Source organism: Pteropus alecto, unplaced genomic scaffold (genome assembly GCF_000325575.1).
Source record: "Pteropus alecto unplaced genomic scaffold, ASM32557v1 scaffold78, whole genome shotgun sequence".
Taxonomy (NCBI): Eukaryota; Metazoa; Chordata; class Mammalia; order Chiroptera; family Pteropodidae; genus Pteropus; species Pteropus alecto.
The window spans coordinates 12,018,699-12,045,938 of record NW_006443124.1 but is presented as its reverse complement, the minus strand read 5'-3'; the positions used below and the strand labels follow the sequence as shown (position 1 = coordinate 12,045,938).

The 27,240-nt window shown below is 39.9% G+C and overlaps 1 protein-coding gene and 1 long non-coding RNA gene across 4 annotated transcripts in view; one reads left to right on the top strand and one right to left on the bottom strand.

The window, feature by feature from the left end:
• CDC42SE2 (CDC42 small effector 2) overlaps nt 1–12,887 on the top strand; it is a 35,110-nt gene extending 22,223 nt beyond the window's left edge. The window contains exons 2-4 of one of the 2 annotated variants that reach the window (XM_025040658.1): nt 6,567–6,668; nt 9,798–9,913; nt 10,531–12,887. In XM_025040658.1, the coding sequence (XP_024896426.1) occupies nt 6,567–6,668; nt 9,798–9,896 (201 nt within the window). In that variant the 3' untranslated portion in view covers nt 9,897–9,913; nt 10,531–12,887. Of the gene's footprint in view, nt 1–6,566; nt 6,669–9,797; nt 9,914–10,443 lie in introns of both variants that reach the window. The other variant, XM_025040659.1, reaches the window with a different exon arrangement.
• A 116-nt stretch (nt 12,888–13,003) lies between these two features.
• On the bottom strand, nt 13,004–25,448 carry LOC112471922. Of its 2 annotated transcripts, XR_003043464.1 has the most exons (4): nt 25,432–25,448; nt 15,428–20,726; nt 15,091–15,366; nt 13,004–13,610 (listed from the first exon to the last, which is right to left on the bottom strand). It is a non-coding gene; the product is annotated as an uncharacterized LOC112471922 (long non-coding RNA). The 2 variants fall into 2 exon arrangements; XR_003043463.1 differs by lacking the exon at nt 25,432–25,448 and having other exon boundaries at nt 15,428–22,406.
• Nucleotides 25,449–27,240: the final 1,792 nt, after the last annotated feature.

Sequence of the window (27,240 nt, the reverse complement as noted above, 5' to 3'; positions counted from 1 at the left end):
TCTTTCCTAGGAAGTGGGTGGATAAGAGGACGCAACTTGAAAGCAGCTTGTGCACTCGGAGTCACTGTCAGTGGCATCACAGAAGAAATTACTGTTCGTCTTAGAAATGCCTGGTAATTAGTTATGCTGTCGATATTACAAAAATTAGCTTAGCTTATTTCAGAGGCTCCCACATTTTCTAATTTTGGTGCTCTAAACACTTCAGTATTTTTTTTCATGCTACCCACAGGCTAAGAGAAATATTTTAAAGATTTAACTAGTCACCACTAAAAGAATACACAACCAATACATAAGCTAAAAGAAAAACTAAACCTTTTATTTCATTTTTGAAAAAGTCCTCACAGGATGTGTGTGCCTGTTAGGCATTGCACAGCTCTTTACGTGGTGGAATCAGAATGAAACCGCCACCCTCTTTTCCAGTTCCATACTGACTTTTGTACAGTTCTCAGGCTTTTTTCACAGTGACCACTGAAAATTCTGCGTTGCAAAGGTAACACTGCTGAGGAGTGTGTGCTGTAATGTTGAAATCTGGAATTATCTATCTCAAGTTAGTAGTTTACACAGCACCACACGTGTTGAGTATCACCATGTTCCCCTCAAATTAAAAATGTCCTTGAGCCCCTGGGTGTCTGCTGGGTGCTCAACAGGCTGGGGCTTGTGGGTACATTTAATGTAATTCACAGGAGAGGGATTCACTTTTACAACTCGAGACTTTCTGAAGGTCACATAGTTAAGCCAGTAACCTTTCTATTTCAGCGTTTCATTAGCAGGTCACACTGGTAAAAGGAGTTACAATCTTACAGCCTGAAAGTTCTGGCATTATGTCCCTCCCCTATTCATTTAGTGTCCATTTCTAGAACCTTCAGGCCATCCCACCGTATGCTCTTACCGTAAGCTTCCTGTTACCCTGTGGGGCCTGACCCTAATTTGCTCCTCGGTGGCATAGTGTCTGCATACTAGGCTGCCCAGAGAACAGTCTTAGAGGAAGTTTTAACTTTTAAGTGATCAGGCAAGCATCGTTTTTCTAGAAGCTATCCTTGATCATTATTTTAGAAATGTGAGGGATATAGAGTATTTATATTGCTACAAAAAATGTGTTTGAAAAACTCAGCCTTAAAAACTATGTGAATGTCATGTTTATACATTCACAAATTTATTCTGAAAAAGTCTGTTGATGAGTTGCTGTGTGCCATGTATGGTGCTGGCCCTTGTGGATTCACATTTATATGTCCTCTATAGGAGCACATCTTCCATGCAGTGAACAATTTAAATTTGGTGGGAAATGTAAATTTTACTTAGGTGGAGGCGGACATGGACACTCTGGGAGCACAGAGGAGCACCGACCCCCCGCCCCCCCCAGACTAGAGAATAGAAAGCAGAAGGCCTGACATAGTTACATCAGGAGCAGTGGGAAGATTGTTCCGGGCAGAGGCACAGAAGTGAGAACATATTTAGGAAACTGCAAGTAGCAGATGAAAGCAGGGAAGGCAGGAGTAAAGATGAGGTTGTGGAGTTCTGACTTATCCCCAAAGATGTGGAAAGCCATTGAGTGAGTGACATGATCACTCTGTACTTCAGAAAGGTATATCTAGATCCACGGTGAAGACTACGGGGAGGAGATGGAAGGTTGTCAGAAAGGAAGCAATTAGGTTAGGGGGCGACTGCGGTGACGTAGGTGAAAGGAGATAGAGACTCGAAATAAGGCTGTGGCAGTGACATGGTGTTGGAGGGAGTAAGGGGCAGAATCCACAGGACATGACCGAGGAGGATGCGATGTGATAGTCTGAGGGAGAGCCCTCAGATCTGGCTTGAAGTACGAGGAGAAGCATTTACCAGAACAGGGACTGAGAGGAGGAAGGGTCACTATGGGACAGAGGAGATTTGAGTATCTTGTCAACATTCACATGGAGGTGTCTGGTAAACAGTTGATTGTAGAGTCTAAAGCCCAAGAAAGAAAATCAGATTTAGTAGTTATCAGCATAGAATTAATAAAGTGAAGACATAGAAGTAAAGGGACCTAGGATATACACCAGTGTACACAAGGTAAACAAAAGCAGAGAGATCAGTGGGTCTGTTGGAAGAATAACCACAGGATAATCCTTCTCTGAGTTTTACAATCCAAGTTTTAAAAATATCTGCCTAGTAATTTTTAAATTTCATAATAGTTTATGTGATGGACATTATCATCCCTCTGCCCTCCTGTGCTGTGTAGGGGCCATTCACTCTGCTCACGGTGATCCTGGACAAGGCGCCATGCCAGGCCCGGGTGTCCTTTCTCCTTGAGCAGTGTTTGAGTCTAGGAGCTTGGCCCAAGTAAGGCAGCCTGTGGGCAAGAGGGTTTGGTTAAAGACTGCCTAGAACCCAGAAGCCAGAGGAAGTTCTGTGGAGACTTCAGGGGAAATCTGCCTTGTTTTCAATAAAGAGCTGTTTCTCTGTGTGTCATTACAAGGTGGAAGGGCTAGGCTTGCTGCACCAGCGTTGCTGCCAGCCTGAGACTAAAGCCGACATGAGGAGGGCAGAGGGCAGAGCTGAGAAAATGGGCCACGTGGAGCGGGACCTCTGAATGCACTGAATACCTTGCCACCAGACCTTAATGGTTTAAGCCGTTGTTCTTGTTGTTTTGGGGTTTTATTTTCTAGGAAGGAACATGTAATGTGAGTGTAGGGATGATACATATGAACAGCAGTGTTAAACTAAATTGATATTGTAGTTGGCCACATGTTATTTGGTAGCTCTGTAGTATATTTTTAAATATACTTTTTAGTAGTTTTGGAAGGAAGACAGGAAGTGAGTAGGGAGTGGTTTTAGAATTGTAAGGCATCAGAAAGAATGAGGACAAAATTAAGTTCTGATGGAAATCAGACATGAAATTAAATGTTTATTATATTTGTTTCACACCATTTTTACTAGTACACAATACATAAATTTTTATGTAAAGTTGTAAATTAACAATTCTGTTAAAAAAAACTTATTAGGAAAATTATCAAATATATACAAACGTAGAGGGAACAGAACTCCTCATCCACCCCCCGCCCACAAATGTACGTAGCCACCATAGTTATTTATGGGGGCCCTTCTTGTTTCACCTCTGCCCCCGGCACTGGAGAATTTAAAGCACATTCTGGACATACCACATCCACTCTCAGAAGGTCTCAGGTGCCTTTGCAGTCCCTCTCCTCCTCACCCCCACCTACGTCCCCAGGCAGCCACTGATCTGCTCTGTTACAGCAGTTTGCATTTTCTATAATTTTATATAAATAGAATTACATATAGCATGTGCCTATTTTGTGCCATTTCTTTCACATTAGTTTCCTCCACTTTATAGTATATGTATCAGTGGTTCATTTTATTGCTGAAAAAGAACTTTTTAAAAAAAGATAACTGCAGTATTATATTACCTTACCCCAAAGTATTTTAAAATTATTTTACCCCAAAATTATTTTTAAATAATTTCTTACTATCATCTAATATTGTCAGTTTTTAAATTTCCCCATTGTCTCGTAAGTGCTTTTATAGTTGGTCTGTTTGTATCAGGATATAAACATTGTCACACAGTGGCACTTTATCTCCTCTCCTTCTTGCATCTACTCCAAGTTATTAGTTCATTATCTTTAATAATGATTTAACTGTGATGAGAAGTAATTATGTAGAAAAGTTAGAGGAAGAGACTTTTTTTTACTGCCCCCTTCACCCCCCCGCAACACAACTATTCATTTTTGTGTACCCCTAGTTCTTGACTTTCTGTAGGAGTTAATATTTTAAGGATAGCAAGAATTATTCAAATGGTTGACAGTCTTAATGAAGTTCCCTGTAAAGAATAAAGTGTTTCCAGGAGAAACTGTGACTCTGCTTCTGACAACATGTCAGAGCAGAGGGCGCCACTTCCTGTTTTTCTTTGCAGAGGCGACTCTGGAATTCCCCTTGTTTGCCCATGATTTAAATCTTGTCTCTCTTGTCGTCTTAATACAGCACACCAAAAAAGTGTGCAATTCTGTAAATGTCTACATGTGCCTGAAAAATAGTACTTTTTATATTTTAAAATATTTAATTATACTTAGAATCTAGGTTTTGATTGATGAAGGATGTTATAATTGAAGTCTAAGCACCTCTGCCTGTGTCTAGATCCCTCTCTCCCTACCTTCTCTGTAACCTTATGTTGATAATCCTTTATTTTTCTTTATCTTCTGCCTCTTCTTTTGGATCTTTCACATCAGAAATGAAGCATAATCAAGTCTTTCTCATCTTCACGGTGAAAATTTCCATCTGTCCTCATTTCCCCTCCCCTTCAGCCTCTGCCACCTTTCTTCTCCCTGTGCAGAAGGCCAGCTGTGTCCAGCTGCCTGTGTTTGATTCTCCATGCCCCTGCCTGGCCCCTGGTCCCTGGTCCCCCCCAGTGCCTCCCACTCCTGTTGCTCTGACACTGCACTGTCTGGGGTGCCTGTTTCACGTTGTGGGGCCAGTGGGCACCTCTCAGTCCGTAGTTGACCTCTCACCAGATACCAGCTGTGTTTCCTGCTCTGTTCTTGACACTTTCAAGACACAATTGATTTTCCCCTAACTTCAAGATGTTTCTTTTTGGCCTCCTTTGATGGTTTGTTTGTCTCCACCCAACCTTAAATGGGTTCATCTGTGCCCCGCCCCTTTTTTGCTAGGAAATTTCATTAACTTGTACAGCTTTATTATCTGTTGACTCTCAATTTCTTATCTTCAGAATCCTACTTCCATACATACACTTTGCTCTCTTGATAACTTCACTGGGATGTGGATGTCTCACTGATACCTCAAATCCAGTGTGTCTTAAACTGAGTCTTTCATCGTCCTCCTAAAGCCTTCAAGGGTTATCTAATGCAATGACTTGTGCGTATGCTTCTCATATCTGAAATCCATGCCTTTCTCTTATACTTCCCCTCAATTCCCAAATCCAGTCAACAACCAAATGCTGTTTATTTTACCCACTGATCACCTCTTAAATCTGTCCACTTCTTTCCATCTCTGCTGCTACTGGTTGAATCTAAGTAATCTCATCTCTTCGCCAACATCACTAAAATAACTTTTCTTTTGGCCCCCTCCAACCTGTCTTTCACCTGTAGCTATCACAGAACAGCCTTTTAAAATCAATTTGGTCATTCCCCTGCTTTAAAAGCTGTGTTCCTTCTATCTTTAGGGAAGGAAGGATTGAAAGCTTCCATTTCTGTATCATAAAATCAAGGTGAGGTTAGAGGCCAACTCAGCAAAGTTCAAGTTTAAAAGTATTTACTGTCTTTAGGCCTTTGCGTTTTGGTGAGAGAGCAGTCTTTTGAGCCACTTTAGTTAATGTGCTTTTGAACATCCTCCTTCAGTATTAAGAATGTTATGTCATTATTTATGAATGTATAGTAATACTCCTTTCACAAGCATATCAATTCACAGCCATATCATTTCATTCATTTATTCTTTCAAGAAGCATTTCTAGGTGAGATGGATGGAGGCCCGAGGGCACCATGATGACTGTTTTTTACCAGCATCTTCCTGCAGTAACTCAACTGTTAGAATAAATCATTTAACATGGATATGTGGGCCAAGTTGTAGCCTTCTGCTAAGCCCCAGACACACCGTTCTGGAGGAAATGATGCAAATTCAGAACTATTAGAAGTTGCTTCTGTGTGTTCACATGGCAAAGGATGATCTAGACTCCCAGTGGCCTGGAGTAGATCTGATTCTTTGAAACAGGCGGGCCCTCTGGCTGAGACAGGTAGCCCCCTGTGCACCTCAGGAAGGCTTTGGAGAAAGTCTGCAGCTCTGCAGACACCATTTGGGGATTCTGATCTGCAGCAGCGAAAGCCAGGTGACAGTAAAACAATGTGTACTGGCTTCTAAAATTAACACATGAACTTTCTGCTTTTTTAGAAGATCATGTTCTAAGGAGGCACCACCTGGGTCTGTCTTCATAAGTTTTTAGGATTTATCAGGATCGTACCAGTATTTCAGGAGGTGCAGACATAAAATACCGTGTTCAGAGGCAGCCTAATGCCGCATGTTCATATCATACATAACTAACTTCAAGAGTAGGCGTAGAAAGAGAAGAGCTGGGCTGATAATAGAGCATGAAGCCAGCTGTGCTGGTGGCCCCTCCCAGTTAGATCACAGTATCTAGAACTGTGGAAAACTTGGCGACTCTTAACATCATTGAAAAGCAATGTTTAAAACCAGAACATTGTACTCAAATCACAGTGTATTCTTTGCTAATAGTAGTTACTGATAATTTTATATTTGTGTCATTTTTTTAAAAGAATAAAACTTAAATTTTATACTGATATGTTGATGGCCAAAATAGACCAAATAATCTATTTTAAGTTCTAAATAACAACCTATTATTTTGCTTTACCAGTCATTTTTTTGTGTGTTTGCATATATTCTTTTGGGATTTCATCTTAAGTAATTGTGGTAGTCCAGGATTTGGGCATTTTTGTATCCTGGGCAAATTTATTATATTATTAAACAATCATTCAACCATAGTATAGCTATCCATCACAATAAGTTTTTCGTTAACAAGGTCATTTTCCCAACACATTGCTCTCATATTTTAGAAAAGGCACCGGCGGATTGACCGAAGTATGATCGGAGAGCCGACAAACTTTGTACACACAGCTCACGTCGGATCAGGAGACCTTTTCAGCGGAATGAATTCAGTAAGTATGTTGGTGGAACATGCAGATGAGGCTCTGGGGCACAGTTACACGAAACCTGTGTGACAGGCACACGTTTGTAATGATCACACTATGCTAAATGAATTTGTAGATATCAAATATAAATATATAATGTGAGCATAGAAGAGAATAAAATGAACAATGAAAAATTAATCTCTCATCTAATTTGCCAAGTTATGCATTGGTTTCTATTTCTGATACTAAACTCTTCATAGCTGCTTTTCTTCTGAATAATACTTTAAATTTTAAATTTGGCAGTAAGATATGAAGAACCAGAAATAAGAAAAGATCAATTTGCTGTCTTTTATAGAGGTTTCAGTGAATTTCAGAAAAGACTTTCAGTTTACTCAGCTGAACTCTTTTTATTCCTTAATTTTCATGTAAGAGAAAAAGAGTGCAGTGTAATAGAAACACCACAAAATGAGAGTTTTTATCAGGGCTCTGTTTCCTTTTTGCCTTGAAATAAACTAAGTATTGAGAGCCTCTTTCCCCCATAGCTAAGGGAACAGATGTCTCTAAATGATCCATGAAGTGATTGGAACAGGAAAGTCAGTAAGGCTTTTATGAACACAAAATCATGATCCATTGTGTACTCACTCAACTGGACAGCGTTAACAAAAGACTTAACAAGGGAACAGAGACTTTTAAAATAGGTAGGTGGGTATCCTGGATACAGCAAACTTCAGTTACTAGGTAAGCAAAGAAATGGCATTTGTATCTTCTGTGAAAGGAAACAGCTTGTTTGTTTTAAACCTGTAGGAAAAATATTTCAATTCAGCTGCGTTTTGTGGAAATGTAAGAGGTGTGTCAGGTTGCTGTCAAAATATAATTCATTAGCTTTGTTTCTTGGATCAGCACTGTGTGAAAAGACTAAGTGGGACCCTATGACTTTTGTTAATATTGTTGTTATATACATATATAAATAGAGTGAATGGTTTCAAATTTCTTACATACGATGAGTTTCAGTCAGTCTCGTCTTCTTCCCCACTTCGGGGTTTTAAAAAATCTGTTTAGTACAAATTTCTGGTTCATGGTATTTACTTCATTAACTCTTAAAATTAAAATGTGTTTATGCACATTTCAGAATTTCTTTTAAGAAATGTATTTGCCATTTTCCTGAAAAGCCTGGCTTGGTGTGTGTGACTCTTGCTCGCCGTTAGTTCAGGTAGAAGGCAGGCCTGGTCCTCGTGGGGCCTCCCTGTTGGCCTGCTCACTGAGGTGTAGTATGGAGACGGGCCCTTGGGTGGAGGTTCCTCCCTGCAGTCTCTGGGCAGCCTTCTCTGCTGACTGAGGTGGAAATGTTACGAAGTCTTTTAGCTCTTTAGAATCACATAAGACTTTTTGTAGTCATTGCCTCTATTAGTAGTTGTATCAGCCATACCCAGACAGCCCCCTCCCCCACAGGCTGAGGGTTTTGAAATCCTTGTTTCTTCAAAGTATCCTTGACAGTTCTAACTTGCAGAAGCCTGATGAGGTAAGAGGAGTCTGTTCTCCGGTGCAGTAATAAGACAAGCTCACATAGACATGCTGTGTATCCAGAGAAATGTTTTCTCCTGAGAACTGAGCAGCTAGAATTTGGAGCATGGTTTGACGCATATAAAACAGCCATGCCACGCTGGATTATTGAACGGTCAAATGACTTCTTTTTTTCTCCTAAATACACTGTTCTTCCTAAGACTGTCTTTCATACTAACTTCTTGTTAGAAAAGGTTCCTGTGACTTTTTTCATAACGTAGCCCTGTTGTGTTAAAATATTGTATGTCCATAGTAACCCTTCAGTGTTGAGCATGGTGACTATTAGAAAATCCAAATCTTTTAGTTTGAAATTGAAGAACTCATTTTTGGCATCATGTACAAATATAAAGGTGTTGTTTTAAAATAGGCCTAATCTATAAAAAGCTAACATGTCACGTTAGCTGGGGAATCATTCAGGACAGGGTGAAGTCCGCTGTGGTGTAAAACATGATGCTATTCACCCAGAGGAGCAGCAAATGAACTTGAACTGATAGCAGATGGCTGTAGCCTCCTCAGACGGAGCAAGTTTACTTAAAGTAGGCAGGTCTACAGATTTCACTTTTTTTCTTAATACTCTTATAAAGCAGTCATTTGATTGTGAATGTAGATATTATGGTAACAATATATATCATAAGAGTAAGATGTTCCTGTGAATAAATTTTTCAGTAAATGGGTAAAAGTGTACCCATTTTCAGAGCCAATCATGCTTTCTCACTTAAACCCTTTTGGATCTAAATAAGCTATGCATTTTATTTTTTGCCATTCTCTCCTATTAGAATATACTTAAACCTGCCTTACTCCAACAACTTAGGCAAGTCTTATTACTTTCTTTAAACATATTGACTCAGGATCACCAATGAAAAAAAGCACCTCACATACTTTTTTTTTTTATTACGTGTTCAAATTAAGTAGTTTAGTGCATAGACGGTGCTCCCATCCCCCACTTCACCCATCCCAGATCATAAAGCACCCTCTGAGCCGATTCCATATATTAGACCAGATGTCTTGCTGACTTCCCTGCTAGGTCATCACCTCCAAAGCCTCCTTATTGCTCCTTTTTCTAGCAGTCTATCCCGATTCTTAGCTTCCAGACTGCTTTTAATATAAGATTGGAATAATGATGACAAACTAAGAGCACTTCACAGTTTGCAAATAACTTTATGTTCCTTTGTTTCAGCAAAGAAAAAATATCCCGGTATTTATATATCTACAATCTATTAGACAATAGCACAGTAAGGTAAATGGAGATTATCATGTTAACCATTTTATACATAAGGAGCCTGACACTCAGAGGAGATAAATAGTTCACCCAGAATTAGAATAGTAGTAAGTAAATCTGAACTGCTGTCCAAGTCTTCAGATTCTTAGACCTTTAGTTTGTCAGACTAAGACTGTGTCAAGTTTGTGCGCTTTACCACATAGATGTTTTTTATCTTTGGCTGTTCTAATGTCATTAGTTTGTGTTTGATTCTATTGTGAGGCACTTTTTTTTCTATAAAAAGTACCCTTCTGAAAAACAGCCAGAATGCTGAGACACGAATTGCTTAGTTGCCTTGGCCCTGCTTCCTGACTTTTGTCCTGTTTGTCCTGTTTTAGGTTAGCTCCATTCAGAACCAGATGCAGTCCAAGGGAGGCTACGGGGGCGGAATGTCTGCCAACGTGCAGATGCAGCTTGTGGATACGAAGGCGGGATAGCGCCGGGTCCCTCTCCAGTGAGTACAGCAGGGTCACTTGTGGCCCACGAACAGCCTTAATTACGTCTTGGGGCTAAGATACAGCTGACCCTTTAAGCACATGAGCAGGCCTACTAACTATAAATGTATCTTCCTTATGACTTAACATTTCTTCTGTAGCTTATACTTTACTGTAAGAACACAGGATATAATAGTACATGTACGAAATACGTGGTTCACCGACTGTCGTCGGTAAAGTTTCCCGTCAACAGTAGTAGGCTGTTTGTTAGGGTGAGTCAGTACCCCCGCAATGTTCAAGGGTCAGCTGTATTTTGCTCTCTCTTTAAAATTCGAACAAAAGGCAAAAATGTTTTACTTGGCTAAGTGTTTCAGGTGAGTATTAGTTTTATGTTGTCTTTAATGACTTCTAGTTGGGGAGGAGGCTTTGAGATTCTGGTGACAAGATGCTGCTTGTGTCCTTTAGAGGGAGATTATTTTGAATACTGATACTATGCAGAATCCCAAGTAGAATGAAGTAGTTTAATTTGGATTTTCTTTTGGTTTTATAGGTCATTGTGAATTTGTATGTTTTCTCTTTCTACTATTCTTTAATTTTTTTTTTGTCGTGATTGCTTTTCTTTTCAACTGCAAAAAAGAAGTGTGATAGCGTCTTGTTCATCCTGTTGTGGTTACTCCAGTGAGATGTTACCTGTTCTGCTCCGAAGAAGCTGCTGTCAGATGAACCTGCATTCCTTCAGCTGGCAGGCATGCCTTTGGACTCATGGACAGAGTTCTTTAGATTGTGTCTTAAATTTTTATCAGTTTGGATCTGATCTCAGCATGACCTTTTTGTGAATGCTAGCACTATTTTGCATTATTTTTTCCATTTTAAATATTTCTCACCTCCAATCCTCTGCCTTATGATTCTGTTGGTAAGCAAGGACCTGCTATTTGTTGCCATTTATGTATATTTTGGAAGGTATGAGACCCACAAGCACAATGATTATTCATTTGAAACTTCAGCAGAATAGATATCTGCATGCTTTATGAAGTTGCTTTGTATGGGATGCCAGAAATGAACATTTCTTTGCTGCCATGGGCTGATGATACTGCTGCTATTAGAGAAAGGTTAGCTGTGGCACCAAGTCACATCAGTTTCACAAAAAAAGGTTACTTGTAGCTTATTTAGAAGTATGACTTTTTGGTCTGTTTAGTTAGAATTACAATAAAAGTCTGCATTCGTAAGCATTCAGGTGTAAATGTTCAGCATATTTATTTTGAGAGCAAGGACCTGTGCTTGGGAACAGGTCAGGTTCTGTATCTGAGTGGTGGTAACAACACCCTTAGCCAGTCTGGCTCCGAGCATCATCTTTACATTATTCTGTTTAATATTATGGTATCCAGTTGTTTCCAGTAGCAGTTTGAACTTCTGGCCTGTCCTGCAGTCAGTGGCCTCCAGATTCTGGAGCAGTGGAAGTTGCCAAGAGCAACACACTGACCTGGCTGAATCGTTGCCCGTGAAAACAACCTGTATGGTGAATTTTCATGGAATTGGTGAGAAAACCTTTTCTTAGGTTCCAACATATATTTTTTCTTTACATTATATTTCTGTAAATGCTTCCCCTTCCCAAAAAGGTGTAGCATTAAGCCAGTTAGTGGTTTGCATTCTTGTTAAAGCATAAACCTTTGTCCAGCTCAGCCCCATCTAACTGGTAGGATTAACATTTCATGCAGCAAATGGCACTTAACTGAAAAACTTACTTTAAGGAACTAGGTGTTGAAAATGACCACTTCTCTGTACCCCTCGCCCCTCACCTTAGTCCCAGATTCTTATGAAACAGGTAACTGAGTCTTAGGTCTATGTAGACAAAACGTGAAAGCATTTCTCTCCCAATTCTTTTGAATTTAACTTACCCAGTACAGGGGGCACTGGATCACTCAGTCCTTGTACTTTGCAATTTTGAGCCTTCATAGGTGTCAGCCTCAAACAATCTGTCAAGGAAAAAACATTTATGTTTAGTAATCATAAAGGCACCTTGCATAATAAACTTTAATTCGCTAAAGAGCTGGTTTGCCATGGTCATTCTGATCAGCCAGACACACTGGTTTTTTCTTGGCATTGTCGGCACTGGTGCCATTTAGTCTACTTCTGTTTTGGCTTTTAAAAGTAATAATACAGTTTTTATACTTGGAATATAACTCCTGGAATGACAGTACAGGGGACCATGGTCCCTTTTCCCCAACACATGATTTTACTCTTTTCTGCTTCCGAGGACCAAAGACCCAAGTGCATGAGTCTGCACGGTGAGCCCAAGGCTGTGCTCTCTTCAGGCACCACTGACTTCACAGGCACAGCAGCCACACTGTCCGAGGGCACATGCTGAGGAGGGTGCCAATAAATTCAAGAAATAAGAACATTATGAAGAATTCTAAGATACCAACCTTGGACACAATTTTTTAGGAAGGTTTGAAAGCAGCTTCCTCACACAAGTGGGGTTGTAAATTTCGGGCAGGGATCTGGTCCCCCAGAGATAATATCTCATTTTAAAATTGAAGCTAACTAAATAAGATTGACTGTTAATAACTTTGCTGAAATACATGCTAATAACTGTTAAGCAAAGGAAACTGAATGAAGGTTTAACTGATGATACGGATTCTGTTATCAGTGACCTGCATTCTCTAAGCCAGGTGCACCCCCGCCCCCCAGCGTGAGGTGGCGTGGCGAGCAGAGTGGGAATGCTGTGGCCGGGTGCAGCGGAGGGGCCTTGACGGACGCTTTGTGAGATTAGCTTTCACTTTTGTTAAATTATAGCAGTTTCACTAGAGAGAGCAAGTTTGCCTTGATTTTGTTTAAAATGACTTCTGCTCAGCACCCAAAAGATAAAATTGACATATTTTTATAATATAAGCATACTTTTTTTGTACATTATGTTCATTCTTGAATAAAGTGAGTTCAGTGTTGGCTTGTAGATAATAAAAAGAAAGTATTGATTCAATAAATGTTTTCTTTCAATCCTGGTTTGGTTTTCCCTTTGTTTAGTTTTTTTTTCTTTCAAGGATTTACCAGAATTCACTCTTACATTTTCAGTTAAGACTATCATACAGAAATAATTGATCACTTTTCTCTTTAAAAGAGAATTTAAATTTCTAAACTGGTAAACTTCACTGTACAATTTAACAAATGCCTGGTCAGAGTGAACCCTAAATATTGGAAATGGGACTTACCTGTCAACATCACATGATGTTTAACAAAGGAATCAAACACCTATTCAGCTTTCCGTACTGAAGCATTTTATCCTCACAGTACTTGTAGGATTTAAAGAATTCTATTCCTTAGCCACATTTCAGGTGCTTAATAGCTTTGTGTAGCGATCAGCTACCATGTTAGATAGTTACTGAACATTTCCATCATCCCAGAAAGTCTGGGCAGGTTAGAGTTTGCTCCCTAAAATAGTGTAGGACAGTGGTTCCCCAGAGAACACCTGGCAAAGTGTGGAGACAGTCTGATAGTCACAACTGGAGGAAGGGGTGCTGACAAATGGTAGGTGTGGAAATCAGGTAGGTTGCTCTATATCTGTGGCACATGGGACAGCCCCAGTGTCATGGTGCCACAACTGAGAAATCCTGGTTTAGAACAAAGATCTGTGTACTCACCAAATACAACCTGTCAGCTTGGTCAAATACTGGGACTGGGTCAGGTAGGTTTGGCTGTATCATGAGAACTGCCACACAAAGTCTGAAAGAGGAAAATCAATGAGAAAATTAGCAAAGAGTACTTCAGAAAGTTTTGAAAATTTCTGTCCTCATCTTATGGCCTAAAACTCAAAGGAAATTATGTTAAGATGAAGTTGCTTGTAAGATAAAATAATGTGACAATCCAATAAGACACTGGTTACAAAGGAAAGTACTTGAAGAAACTGATGTTTACATATCAGGAGCTCTGTTTTGAGCACATGTTTTCAAAGGACATGCATAAAATGTGGAAGAAAGGGCTCATAAGTACAAAAAGTAGGACAAAGCTATAAAAATAGTCCTAGAGATGGTCTGGAATTTGCTGAAACTTGTAAAAATGCAAAAATCTACAAAATCGGTACAGACAAGAAGGAAATTATATCCCCTTCTTAAAATATGTTCTTAGCAGATTGGAGAGAAAGTAATTGAAAATTTGAAAGTAACTTATTGTCTCCATTCAGCCTGGTCCAGCAACCATTAACTGAATCATATCGACTCATTGTATTTTGGCACCTTAACTTTTTTATTATGTTTCCAAGACTTTGCAGGTTTTGTCTTTTTTTTTTTTTTTTAAGTGCTTTCTACCAGATTCATGCAACCTCTGGGCTCTTTAATCTCTATGCTTATCTTCTTTATCTCATCATCTTAAAAGCATTCTATCTGATCTGCCTTTGATGCCTGGAGTTAAAAAAAAAAAAATAGGTTTACTAGGGAAAAGTTACTTCCTTAATAAGAAGATCCAAATGTTTGATCCAGGAACTTAAAAGCAATTGCTTGGTATTGAATAAAGGATGATTTTAGTCTCATCGCAGGGCAAGAGCAGGAGAGTAAAGATGTTTGATTCTGACCCCTCCCATTTTCTCTTGTAAATCCAAGCTCCAGACAGAGTTCAATAGAGCTTTTACCACTCGTGACAACTCTTGTTCAGTAACTTCAGACAGATAAATGTGCTCACAGCCTGCCCTGGGGCCCCAGAAAGGACTCCTCAGCCTGGGTTTTTATTTTTGTTTTTGCTCCTTTAAAGGAGTAGCAAATAAGATACTTAATCCAAAATCTTCAGAGCTTTACCTTTTTCTTACTCTTTTCAATTTCAGTCATCTAAACACATGGAACCTTTGTATGTCTCTGTGCCTTTCAGATGTCTGAAGTGACTGAATCCTCTACCTCAGACCCTAGCCACACACCCCCTCGAGGCCTGCCTACCCTGCTGCTGTGCTCAGAGCACTCTGCTGGGTGTAGCATGCTTGGGCAGCGTCAGAAAACAGTTACTATTTCTGGGTTTCTTTAAAAATCAATATTTTACTTTTCAGAAATAGCCCAAAGAAGAGGTAAAAATTACTGTACTTATTAATGCTTTTGGCAGAGCCATCCAGATTCAGAATTCTAAAATGGAGTCATTTTTGAGTTGAACTTCTTCCCCGTTTCCCGAAATATCAATTGTGTCCCATAAAAAATTTTCACAAATGTCTGTGGGTTTAACTTACCTCTGATTTTTGCAGCTTGGAAAGTGTTTTGGTCCTTTGGGGCTGTTATAACAAAATACCCCAGACTGGGAAGCCTGTAAACAACAGAAAAAGTTATTTCCTCACAGTTTCAGAGGGTGCCAGCATGGTCAGGTGAGGGCCCTTTCTTGGGTCCTACGCCTCATATCTTCACATGCTAGAAGGGGCTGGGGAGCTCTCTGGAGGCTTTCTCCTAAGGTGCTGATTCCATTCATGAGAGTTACACCCTCACGAGGCCTCACCTCCTAATACCATCACCTTTGGGAGTTAGGATGTCAACATGAATTTCGGGGTTAGCCTCACCTCCTAATACCATCACCTTTGGGAGTTAGTTAGGATGTCAACATGAATTTCGGGGTTGGGGGGACTGAAACATTCAGACCACAGCATAGAGGTACAGGAAACGAGTGACTGGGTCGTCATCTGCAGATGCAGCCACATCCACCTTGTGTACAGCAGAGCCATGGCCGCAGTCCTTTCTCACGCCCTCTTCCCAGAAGGCTGATATTCCTAAAGGAAACTAATGTGACAGGTAAACATTAGAAAAAAGTCACTCTGGTTAGTCATATGAGGGATGAGAAGTTAAAGGAAATGGAGGATTCCAGTGGTCCAAACTGTGATTAACAGGAATTTGCTAAAACTTATGAAATAAGTTTCTTTTACAAAAAGAAAGCAAGGATGATGCTCTGAAGAGAATTTCAAAAAGGAATGATCTCTTCATTCCTCATGATTTAGAATTTCAAAAAACAGTTTTTGCGTTTATACTTTCACACTTCACAGTCCTCAGTCAACCTTTTTGTTCTGCAGACCCATTTACTTAGCTGTGGGAAATTATGTTACTTCTCCAATTAGCCCTCCTCCTGAGGATTTACTAGATTTCTCAGCAACAGTGAGGTCTAGCATGTAACAGAGCACTCCCCTCAAACTTCTGAGAGAAGTTATTTTGAGCTATCTACAGCTGAACTCTCAATGAAGTGAGATGGTGAAATAAAGATCAGACTAGCAAGGAATCAAGAACTTTATAAACATGCTGCCTGAAAACACTTGAAAATATGCTCTGTAAAGACGAGTAGAACAAATCTAATGTAATTAAAAGAAATCTCAGGATTTCTAGGTCTGAAGCAGACCTAGAAAGTAATCTATCCAAATTAGAACAAACCATGAGATTTTAGGAAAATCGGTTATATGACGCATAATTAAATGGGTACCACTTAATAGCTAGAAGATTCAGGCATTCAAATTTTTTTCTTTTTTCTATGCGAGCATGATGTGCCCACTCTTAGGTACTGGGGGTTCTGCAGTGAACAGAACTACTCTGCCCTCCCAGGAGCTTTCATTCTAGTGCTGAGATGGGAAGGAGACAGAGACACTAAGCCTAGAATAAGATTAGCAAACGATGAATGCTCTGAACAAATAGCTCGGAGATGGAAGAGGAACTGCAGTTTACAATGTCATCACGCTGAGATGGTGATGCTGAAACTGAGAAGATCTTAGTAATTTGGTGACTAAACATGTTTTAAATGTCAAGCAAAAAGGCAACTCTAGCTATCCTAGTACAAACCAATAACATGTCCAAAGACATGACATGTTTTTGACTGAGTGATGGATGTAACCCAAACTCCTAGAACAGGGTCAGCGATACACATAAGATGTTTTGAATGAAATTTAAGAAAAAAATTTTTGAGAGGCAGTTTCAGTGATGAATAATTATATTTCTTTAAGAGTTTATAACATTTTGCTTATATAGTGAATTGCAATATTTGCTTGTACATAATTACAACATTCAAATCAAAATCAAAGCATGAAAGAATTATAGTCAGAACAGAATGTAAATTTTAGAAAACTTGACAATTCAGAATACAGCGTAGCAGAAAAGAAATGGAGGAGAGTCTGAGTGCTTATCTCCTTTATGTACATACTGGAATTCATCAAGTTCTGTCTATATATATGCATGTTAAACATCCTTTTAAGTTATAAAAATGTAAACAAATGTAAAAACGTTAACCATGACTGGAAGGAAAGACAAGTGTATTACAAGCCTCATCTTCTGTTGTATTAAGTCATTTGAACAATTCAAAACTGGTGAATCAAACAATGAAAGTACATCTACATTATTCAGAATTAAGGCGGTAATAACCTTTGGAGAGTTCTAACTGCAAATAGCTATAAGGAGTTATCCTTCGAAGTACGAATGGTGTGCTAGAAGTGGATAAGAGACATTTTTTATGTCAGCCTATCCTGTTTGGATTTCACTTTCTTTATGCCAGTAATTTCATAACAGTAATATAAAACAAAAGAACATATTTTAAGCAAGAAATATTAGGTAACATCAGCATAAGATAGCTGACTGAGAAGCTCCAGGCCTTTGGTCCCCGACAGAAACACCAAATAAACAATATATGGACTAAGACAGAGAGCTCTAGAGCGCTAGAAACCAAGTTAAGAAGCTGTAACCATCACGTGAATGCCCACACAAGAAAAAGCCCTGCTCAAAACGGCTGGTGGGCTGGTAAGTGTCCCCCGGATGGAGCGGTGATGGGAACGCCAGTGGGTTTGGGGGCCAGGCTGGAGCGTGCGGCATGTCGGAATTGCTGGTGGTCCACAGACCCGGGGTGCCTGCGGGAAAGAGGTGACAGAGGACTACCATAGAAATTCAAGGCTTCTGAAAACAAGCAGGATTGAGATTCTTACGGAAATAAAGACATTTAAAAGCAGCTGAATTTATGGGGAACTGGAATAAAAGCACACACACAGTCCCAGGGAAGATGCACACCTTTGAGCCTGAAAAATGGGCTGATAACCAGCCTCCCCTGCCTGGAGCCAGTCAGTAAAGACTGGGGGAGGGGGGCTGTTGTTTCCGGTGCCCAAATCTCAACAGAAGATCACCAGACATACAAAGAAACAACTAACCATCGTTCATTCTGAAGAATCTCCCAAAACCAATCTTGACAAAACACAGACCTCTGAATTGAGAAAGAATTTAAAACAAGTTTTCTATATATGCTCAGTGAGCTAAATGAGAACAGGGGCAGACAACTAAACAAAATCAAGGAAAACAATTTTTTAAAAATGAGAATCCTCACAGGGATACAAATTATTAAAAAGAACCAAACAAATTCTGGAGCTCAAAAATACCATAACTGAATTGAAAAATTCACCACAGGGGTTCAACATCAGACCTGATCAGGCAGAAGAAAGAATCTGAACTTGAAGACAGATCATTTCAAATTATTGAGTCAGATGAGGAAAAAGAAAAAAGAATGAAGAAAGTGAACACGTCTAAAGGATTTATGGGACACCATTAAGTGGACCAATATATGTACAAAAAAGTGGGAGTACCAGGAAGAGGAGAAAGAGGACAGAGAGCCTATTTTAAAATAAAAGAGTCTCAAAAAACACTGAGCAGGATACTATATCCAAAGAGACCCAACTGTTGAAAATCAAAGACAGAGAAACTTAAAAGCAGCAAGAGGAAATCCTCAACAAAATAGTCAACAAAATACTAGCAAACAATTCATTAGCACATTAAAAGGATTATTATATATGACCAATTGGGATTTATTCTTGGAATGCAAGAATAGTTCACCATAAGAAAATCAAGGTAATACACCATGTTTATAAAATGACAGGAAAAACACCCATATGGTCATATCAATTGATATAGAGCAAGCATCTGACAAAATTCAATACCCTTTTTCACAATAAAAACACTCAACAAACTAGGAATAGAAGGGAACTACTTCAACAAAATGAAGGCCATGTATGAAAAGCCCACAGCTAACATACTCAATGGTGAAAGACTGAAAGCTTTTCCTCAAAGATCAGGATGCCTGCTGTCACCAATTCTATTGAACAAAATACTGTAAGTCCTAGCCAGAACAGTAAGTCAAGAAAAAGAAATAAAAGGCATCCAAATAGAAAAGGAAGAAGTAAAATGATCTCTGTTCACAGACAGCAAGATCTGATATGTGAAAGCCCTAAAAGATAATACACACACACTGTTAGAACTAATAAATGAATTCAGCAAAGCTGGAAAATACAAAATCAACACACAAAAATCAGATGTTTTTATATACTAACAAACTATCTGAAAAGGAATTTAGGAAAACAGTTCCACTTACAATAACATCAAAAAGAATATAATACTTATGAATAAATTTAACAAGGAGGCAAAAGACGTGTACACTAAAAACTACAAAACAGTAGTGAAAGAAATTAAACAAGACACAAATAAATGGAAGGACGTTCTGTGTTCGTGGACTGAAAGATAATACTGTTAAGATGTCAATACCATCCAAGGTGATCTACAGATTTAACACAATCTCTTTCCAAATCCCAATGGCATTTTTTGAATAGAAACATCCATCCTAACATTCATATGGACTCTCAAGGACTCCTGATGAGCTAAAATAACCTTGAAAAAAGAACAAAGTTAGAGGTATTATACTTGATTTCGAAACTTATTACAGTGTTGGGAAAACTGAATATCCACATACAAAAGAATAAAGATGGACTTAGTCTGTTTAGGCTGCTATAACAAAATACCATTGCCTGGGTACCTATTTACAAATAACAGAAATGTTTCTCACAGTTCTGGAGGCTGGGAAGTCCAACATCAAGGTGCCAGGATGACAACCTTCTGGTGAGAGCCCTCTTCCTAGTTCATAAGCTGGTGCCTTCTTGCTGTGTCCTCACCTGGTGGAAAGGCATGGGATCTCTCCGAAGTCTCTTTTATAAGAGCACCAACTCCATTCATGAGGGCTCTGACTTAAGCACTCCCCAAAAGCTCCACCTACTAAATCCAAAGACTTAAACATATCAGTTGTAGAGAGGGGACAAACATTCAGTCCACAGCAGACCTTTACCTTATGTGATATACAAAAACAAAAGGAATCAAAGCCATAAACATAAGACCTAAAACCATAAAACTCTTAGAAGAAAACACTGTGGAAAAGCTTCACGACAGTAGATTTGGCAATGATTTCTTGGATATGACACCAAAAGCACAGGCAACCAAAAAAAAACAGATCAGATGGACTACATCAAAAGTGAAAACTTCTCGTGCATCAAAAAACAACAGTGAAAAGACAACTTATAGAATGGGAAAATACATTTGCAAATTATATATTTGATAAGGGGTTATATCCAGAATATATAAAAAACTCCTACAACTCAACAACAAAAATACCACCCAATTAAAATACGGACAAAGGACTAGAATAAACGTTTCTTCAAAGAAGATGTACAAATGCCATTAAGCAGATGAATGGATGCTCAACATCACTAATAATCAAGAAATGCAAATCAAAACCATAATGAGATATCACCTCATCCATTAGGATGGCCACTATCAAAAACAAAAACAAACCAAGTGTTGATTAGGATGTGGAGAAATTGGAACTGTGCACTGTTAAGAGAAGTGTGAAAATGGAGCAACTACTGTGCAAAACAATATGGAGGTTCCTCAAAAAATTAAAAAGTACTACTACCAGATAATCCAGCAATCACACTTCTGAGTGTATTCCAAAAGAATCGAGAGCAGAGTCTCGATAGTCACACACGCACACAGCAGCACTATTCATAACGGTCAAGCGATGGAAGCAGCTCGAGTCCAGCAGCTGAATGGAAAAATAAAATGATGTATAAATATATGAGAGTATTATTCAGCCTTTCAAAAGGAAGTTCTGACACATGTAAACAACATAGATGAACCCTTTTGAAGCCAGTTACAAAAAGACAAATATTGTATGATCCACTTATATGATGCATTTAAAGTAGTCAAATTCATGGAGACTGAAAGCCAAAGAACAGGCCAGATGAACTCAAAGTCAACAGCAGAGTGGAAAAATAGAGAGAAGGGAAACGTTACGTGTGACGCTCAGCCTCGCCGTGAGCACTGCCTCAGAGTGGACTTGGACAGACAGCCAAGAAATGCGAACCATTGACTCACCTGACATTCTCTTTTCTAGAATTCCTCCCAGCTGGATGCGCATTGAGATCAACTCTAATTGAGACTACTTGTGCCCAACTCTCAATGCCAGCCTTTGATGCCTTCAGGATTGAGATCTTGTAAGAAAGGGGCATGGGAACAAGACCATCACAAGAACCCCAAAAGTGGCCCTGTCAGCAGCTCACGTTATTCAGCAACTGCCTAGGACTGAGATGTGTTTGCTCCTTGGGCAGCAGCAGTTCTGAGCAGGCTGTAGACACATTACATGCAAGGTCTTCGTTTGCCAGGTGGCACACAAGATGACACCCAATGCAGGGACTTAAGGGACAAATGGGTCATGAGTGGCTGTGCAAAAATCACTTGATGTTTTCAGCTGAAGCCTGACACCACACACATGGTCAGGCACAACTTGGGCAGAGCATCCCATGTACAAAACTCCATGGTGTGGCCGTGGGGCTTTCCCAGCGTGCCAAGCACTAAGGAAGGGAAACCCCTGTGATTCCAGGAAATCCGTGAGTTGCAAACACAGTGTGTGTCCTCTTAACCATCTCCTCCTTGACCTAGATTTTAGAATCTCAGTGCAGGCAGTTCTTTCTCCTCTCTGAAATGGGTGCCCTCCTTCCTCTGCTTGGTGGTTGGTGAACTCACTGGGGGATTTCCTCCTGCCTCTCTGTCGTCTCAGGCAGCTCAGATATAATGGCTGACCTGAGACAGGCACGTGTTCCAGTCTAGCTCATGGCTGCTCTCAGGCAAGTTCCTCAGACCCTTGGTGTTATACAAAGACCAGAAAAAGACAGCTCCTGGTGAAACAGGTGGTAAAAATGCTAACAGAATTAATTATGATCTCTATTTTCTTTCCAATCTTAAGGAATAAACTCAGAAGTTAGAACTTCCAGTATAGGTTCAATTATCGGTTTATTCATTAGACTTTTTTAGTTCCAGACTGCCAAAGGCACTTTACAGACCTGGCCTAACAGGGGAGGGAGAAGGGCAGCTCCGAAGTGCCTGGCTGGGGTTACATGTGTGGATGGGACACGGGCAGGAGGGGGTGGGGAGTGGGTGAGGAGACAGTGAGTAAACACCAGTCATGTGTTAGGCATTGGCTTTGCTCATCCTCACAAGCATCTTATTGAAGTTCTTTTACTGTCCCAACTTCACAGATGATGGAACAGATGGCTGGAGGGTAAATAACTTGCTGAAGGTCAAACAGCTAATAACTGGGTACATCAGTCTTGCAGTTTACGAGAAATGTCCTAAGGTCACAGAGGAACTGACCTCAGCCTACATGCTAGGGATTCTAGGGAAGGCCTCACATGGGCCCACCTGCAGTCATGTACACACGTGTGCATGTGTGTGTGCAATGATGGAACAGATGGCTGGAGGGTAAATAACTTGCTGAAGGTCAAACAGCTAATAACTGGGTACATCAGTCTTGCAGTTTACGAGAAATGTCCTAAGGTCACAGAGGAACTGACCTCAGCCTACATGCTAGGGATTCTAGGGAAGGCCTCACATGGGCCCACCTGCAGTCACGTACACACGTGTGTATGCGTGTATGCGTGTAGTGACTCACAGTCCCACCAGAACCCTAAGGATTGAGGGAGGAATACTTGCCTTAAAGAGACTGAGGGAGTTGTCCTAAGATGAGGAAAGGTGAGAAAGCTTACAGGGCAGGGTGCAAGACTAGGGCTGGGGATGAGGGTCTAAGTCCACCCTGGTCAGCGGCCTGCCGGCGCTTTTCTCGAAGGAGAGGAGCTTTACAGATGAGAAGACAACCGGGCAGAAAAGAGTATTCGAAGCCACTCTCAGACTTGCAGTTCTCCTTCCCCGTCGCCTGGACGGAGGCAGAACACCTGGTTCTGAAGCTTCGCACCTCACCAGGAGCCAGAGCCAGCACTGCCTCCCAAGCTCGGAAGACCTGGAGGCTGCTCTACTCTTTAAACCAAAGGTGGAGGCAGGACAGGGTTCAGGATGAACTAATGCAAAATATTTTTTAAATTGGAAAAAATATTGAAAATAAGCAGTAACCCAGAATGCCTGTCACAATCTAGTGGCAGTATCTCCCTGAGGTCCAGCGTTCTGCTCCAAGCGGTGAGCGAGTCCACACAGGATCCCAGAACTCCTGCCATCTTGAGCACCTGGGTCCCAGCAGATTCCAGACCACGGCCCAAAATCTGTCCCCTGCTTGATTTCCTGGAACAGAAAGAGCTTTTTTGGCCCATCTCATCCAATTCTCTACTTCTCAAAGGAAGCCATGAGCTCCAAAAGGATTGAAATGTCTAATCTTGGTGACTGATAGAAAAATAAACTACTTTTAAAGCTTGTTAGCTCCAGTGTGATGAAGCCTCAGGTATGAGTAAAACGAATGTTTGAGGACTGGACTTAAAACCCAAGGTCAAGTTACCTGAAGTCTTGCCCTTGGTGCAATCTCTGTGCCAAATAGCAAGCTGAGCTCTAGTGCCCCAGGGGACTTCATGGATGAGACACACGAGATGATTCGGAGTTTGGGTTTTTACTAGGTGTGTGCAACGCTCTACACATGCTTCTGGTCTCACAGGAGTTGAATCCTTCCATCGCCGCTTACTGTTTTTCCTCTCCAGGGGCAGCCCACCACAAAGATTTCATTTGTTAATCTTTCTTGGGTTGGAATTGTTTTTGGCATTTAAAAAATATTGTGGTAAAATACAGAAACATAAAATTTACCATATAACCATTTTTAAGTGCACATTTCAGCAGTGTTACACACACTTACATTGTTGTGCAACCACTCTCCAGATCTTTTTCATCTTGCAAAACTGAAACTCCCCATTTCCTCTCCCCCAGCCCCTGGCAAACCACTGCTCTTCCTGTGTCTATGAACGTGACTGCTTTAGATACCACTCGTAGACGACCACACAGTGCTTGTCTTCTGTTACTGGCATATTTCACTTTGTATAACGTCTGTTCTCAAGGTTCATTCATGTTGTAGCATATGCTGAATTTCTTTCCTTTTTAAGTCTTGTTTTCCATTTACGGACACACCACATTTTATTTACCTAATCATCCACTGATGGACATTTGGGTTGTTTCTACCTCTTGGCTATTGTGAATAATGCTGCAAATATGTCTTTGAGACTCTGCTCTCAATTCTTTTGGAGATATACCCACAAGTGGGATTGCTGGATCATATGGTAGTATTATTTTTAGTTTTTTGAAGAACTTCCATACTGGTGTTTACAGGTACCATTTTACATTCCCATCAACTTCTCCACATCCTTGCCAACATTTGCGATTTATTTTTGATAGTAGCCATCCTAATGGATGTGAGCTGATGTCTCATTGTGGTTTTGATGTGCATTTCCCTGATGACTGGTGATGTTGAGCATCTCTTCATGTTCTTATTTGCCATCCGTATGTCTTCTTTGGAGAAATATCCATCCAAGTCTTTTGCCCATTTTTAAATGGTGGGTTTTTTTGTCATTGTTGTTGAACAGAGATCTTTTATAACTGAAAAATTTTGAAAAATATTTCTAATAGCCTATCATATATATTTAAAATACAAAAATATAAAATACACACTCAGCTCTCCTAAGGTAGAATGGACTCTGAGGCCCTCTCGATGACAATGTTATAAACAAATCTGGAAACTGAAATCACAGAGGATGAGTGTGCTGCCTTTGCTCAGAGACCCTTTAGTGCAGCCTGTCTCTGCCTCGAACTGCTCTGCGAGTTCTTTGCCTTTCAGTGTTCAGGTTCCTTCTCTCCAAGTTTTTCTTAATAATGTGGGTGCTGTGAACATGCTTCTTTCCAGTTTCTCACCCACCATTTTAAATTCTGACCTCCAGTGTGTTTTACCTTAGGAAATAAGAAAGCTCTGAGTTGCATCAAGTCCAGAATATAACTTCAGTGCACTGTCCACATCGAAATCAATTTTAGTTTTTGCAGTGTCTTGATTATGTTTCAAATACTTGAGGTTGTCAGATAAATGACCATTAAATAAAGGTTTTAGCCAGCCAAGACTATGAGGAGAAAATAAATGAAACTGTAGAAAAGATGAGATGGAAGAACTGAAAATTATACATGTGTGAAGTGGGAAAACAGGGAGGGAGAAAGAAGAAAAAGCGTATAACTGCTAAGGCAGTGATAGCACAGCTTACAATGACAGAGCACCTTCTAGCTGGCGGGGCGCTGCCAAAGGATTATACATGTAAGAACTCACTGCATCCTCAGAGCAACAACATAACATCAGTTATTGTTGTTAACCTTTTCTGAGGATGAGAGAAATAAGGCACCGGGAATACACACCATTTCCCCAAGGTCACACAGTTAATAAATGATACATTAGTTATCTATTGCTGTTTAGTAAATTACCACAAACTTGAGCTTAAACTAACATAACTTCAGTGGGTCAAGAGTCTGGACCAGATTGGCGGGGTCTTCTGCTTAGGGTCTCGCAAGGCTGTCATCAAGCTGTCAGGTGGGCTGCATGATCATCAGAAGGCTTGATGCGGAAGGAAGCAGCTCAGTCCCACACACTCAGGTTGTTGGCAGATTTCATTTCCTTGTATAATGAAGAGTAAAACTAAGCGCTACGTTTGAAGGCTGAAGAAATATCTGCAATTCCACGGTCACTGCATTATTCACAAATATTAAGATTTGGAAACAATCTAAGTGGGTGTCAACATGTGAAGAGATAAAGAAAATGTGGTGTACACACATACACACAGGAATACGATTTGGTCTTAAAAAAGGAAATTCCACCATCTGTGACAACATGGATGAACCTGGAGAACATTATTGCTAAGTGAAATAAGCCAGGCACAGGAAGACACATGCTGCGTAATTTCACTTATATGTGGAATCTGGTAGTTGTCTGAGGTTGAGGGGTGGGGGAAATGTGGAGATGTTGGTCAAAAGCTACAAAGATTCAGTTATGTGGGATGAATAAATTCTGGAGTTGTAGGCCATGGTGACTATAGGTAATAATGATGTTTTGTGTTGATATCGTGTTCTCACCACACAAAATGTAACTATGTGAGGTGAAAATGTTAATTAGCTTAATTGTGGTCATCATTTTACAATGTATACATATGTCAAATTATCATGCTGTATACTGTTTTACACTGAATGTTTTTGTCCCCCCACCCCAATTCCTATGTTAAAATCCTAAGCCTTATAAATGATAGAATTAGAAGGTGGGGCGTTTTGGAGGTGATTATGTTATGAAGGTGGAGCCCTCATGAATAGGATTAGTGCCCTTTATAAAAGAGGCCCCAGACATCCCTCACTTCTTCTGCTCAGTGAGGACACAGTGAGAAAGTACCATCTATAAACCAGGGAACAGGTCCTCACCAGACACTGAATCTGTGGGCACCTTGATCTTGGACTTCCCAGTCTTTAGAACTGTGAGAAATAAATTTCTGTTGTTTACCAAATACCCACTTTATGCTATTTTGTTAAAGCAGCCCAAATGGACTAAGATATATACCTTAACTATAAGCAATTTTATCTGCCAAGTATCCATCAATAAAGCAAAAAAAAAAAAAGAAAAAGAAAAAAAGGAAAAACACATTAAACACTTAAAAATACGTCTTATGTGAAAAATATGAAAGCCCTAAGACCAAAACAATAAAACAGTGAGAGCAATAGAAAATCTAAATAAACAGAAAAATCAGAAGACTAAATTTTATGATGATGTTAATTTCCTTCAAACTGTTAAATAATTTCAAGAAAATCCCATTCAAAATTGCAATTGGGTGTGTGTGTGTGTATGGATAAGTTGATAAGCTGTTGTAAAATTTATTGGGAAATGCAATGCTACAAGAATAGCTAAAATTCTTGAATAAGAATAGGGTCCATTTTCTTGACTAGATATCAATATGTATTATAATTACCAGAGTAACTAAGACAATGTGGCGTTGAAAATGAAAGAACAAATAGACTGATAAAACAACACAGGCCCAGAATAAACTCAACATACCTGATTTACAGGAAAGACGGCACTGAAGTATAGTGGAACAGGAAACTTATCTTTTCAATAAATGGTCCAGAAACAATCTGTAAGAATTGTGAAAGAATGAAACCTGACCTCTACCTCACACTATACACAAAAATCTATTCCAGAGACATTTTAAAGCTAAAATTTAAAAGGCAAAACACTGAAATATTTGAAAGACAACACAATTACATTAATGCACTTGGAG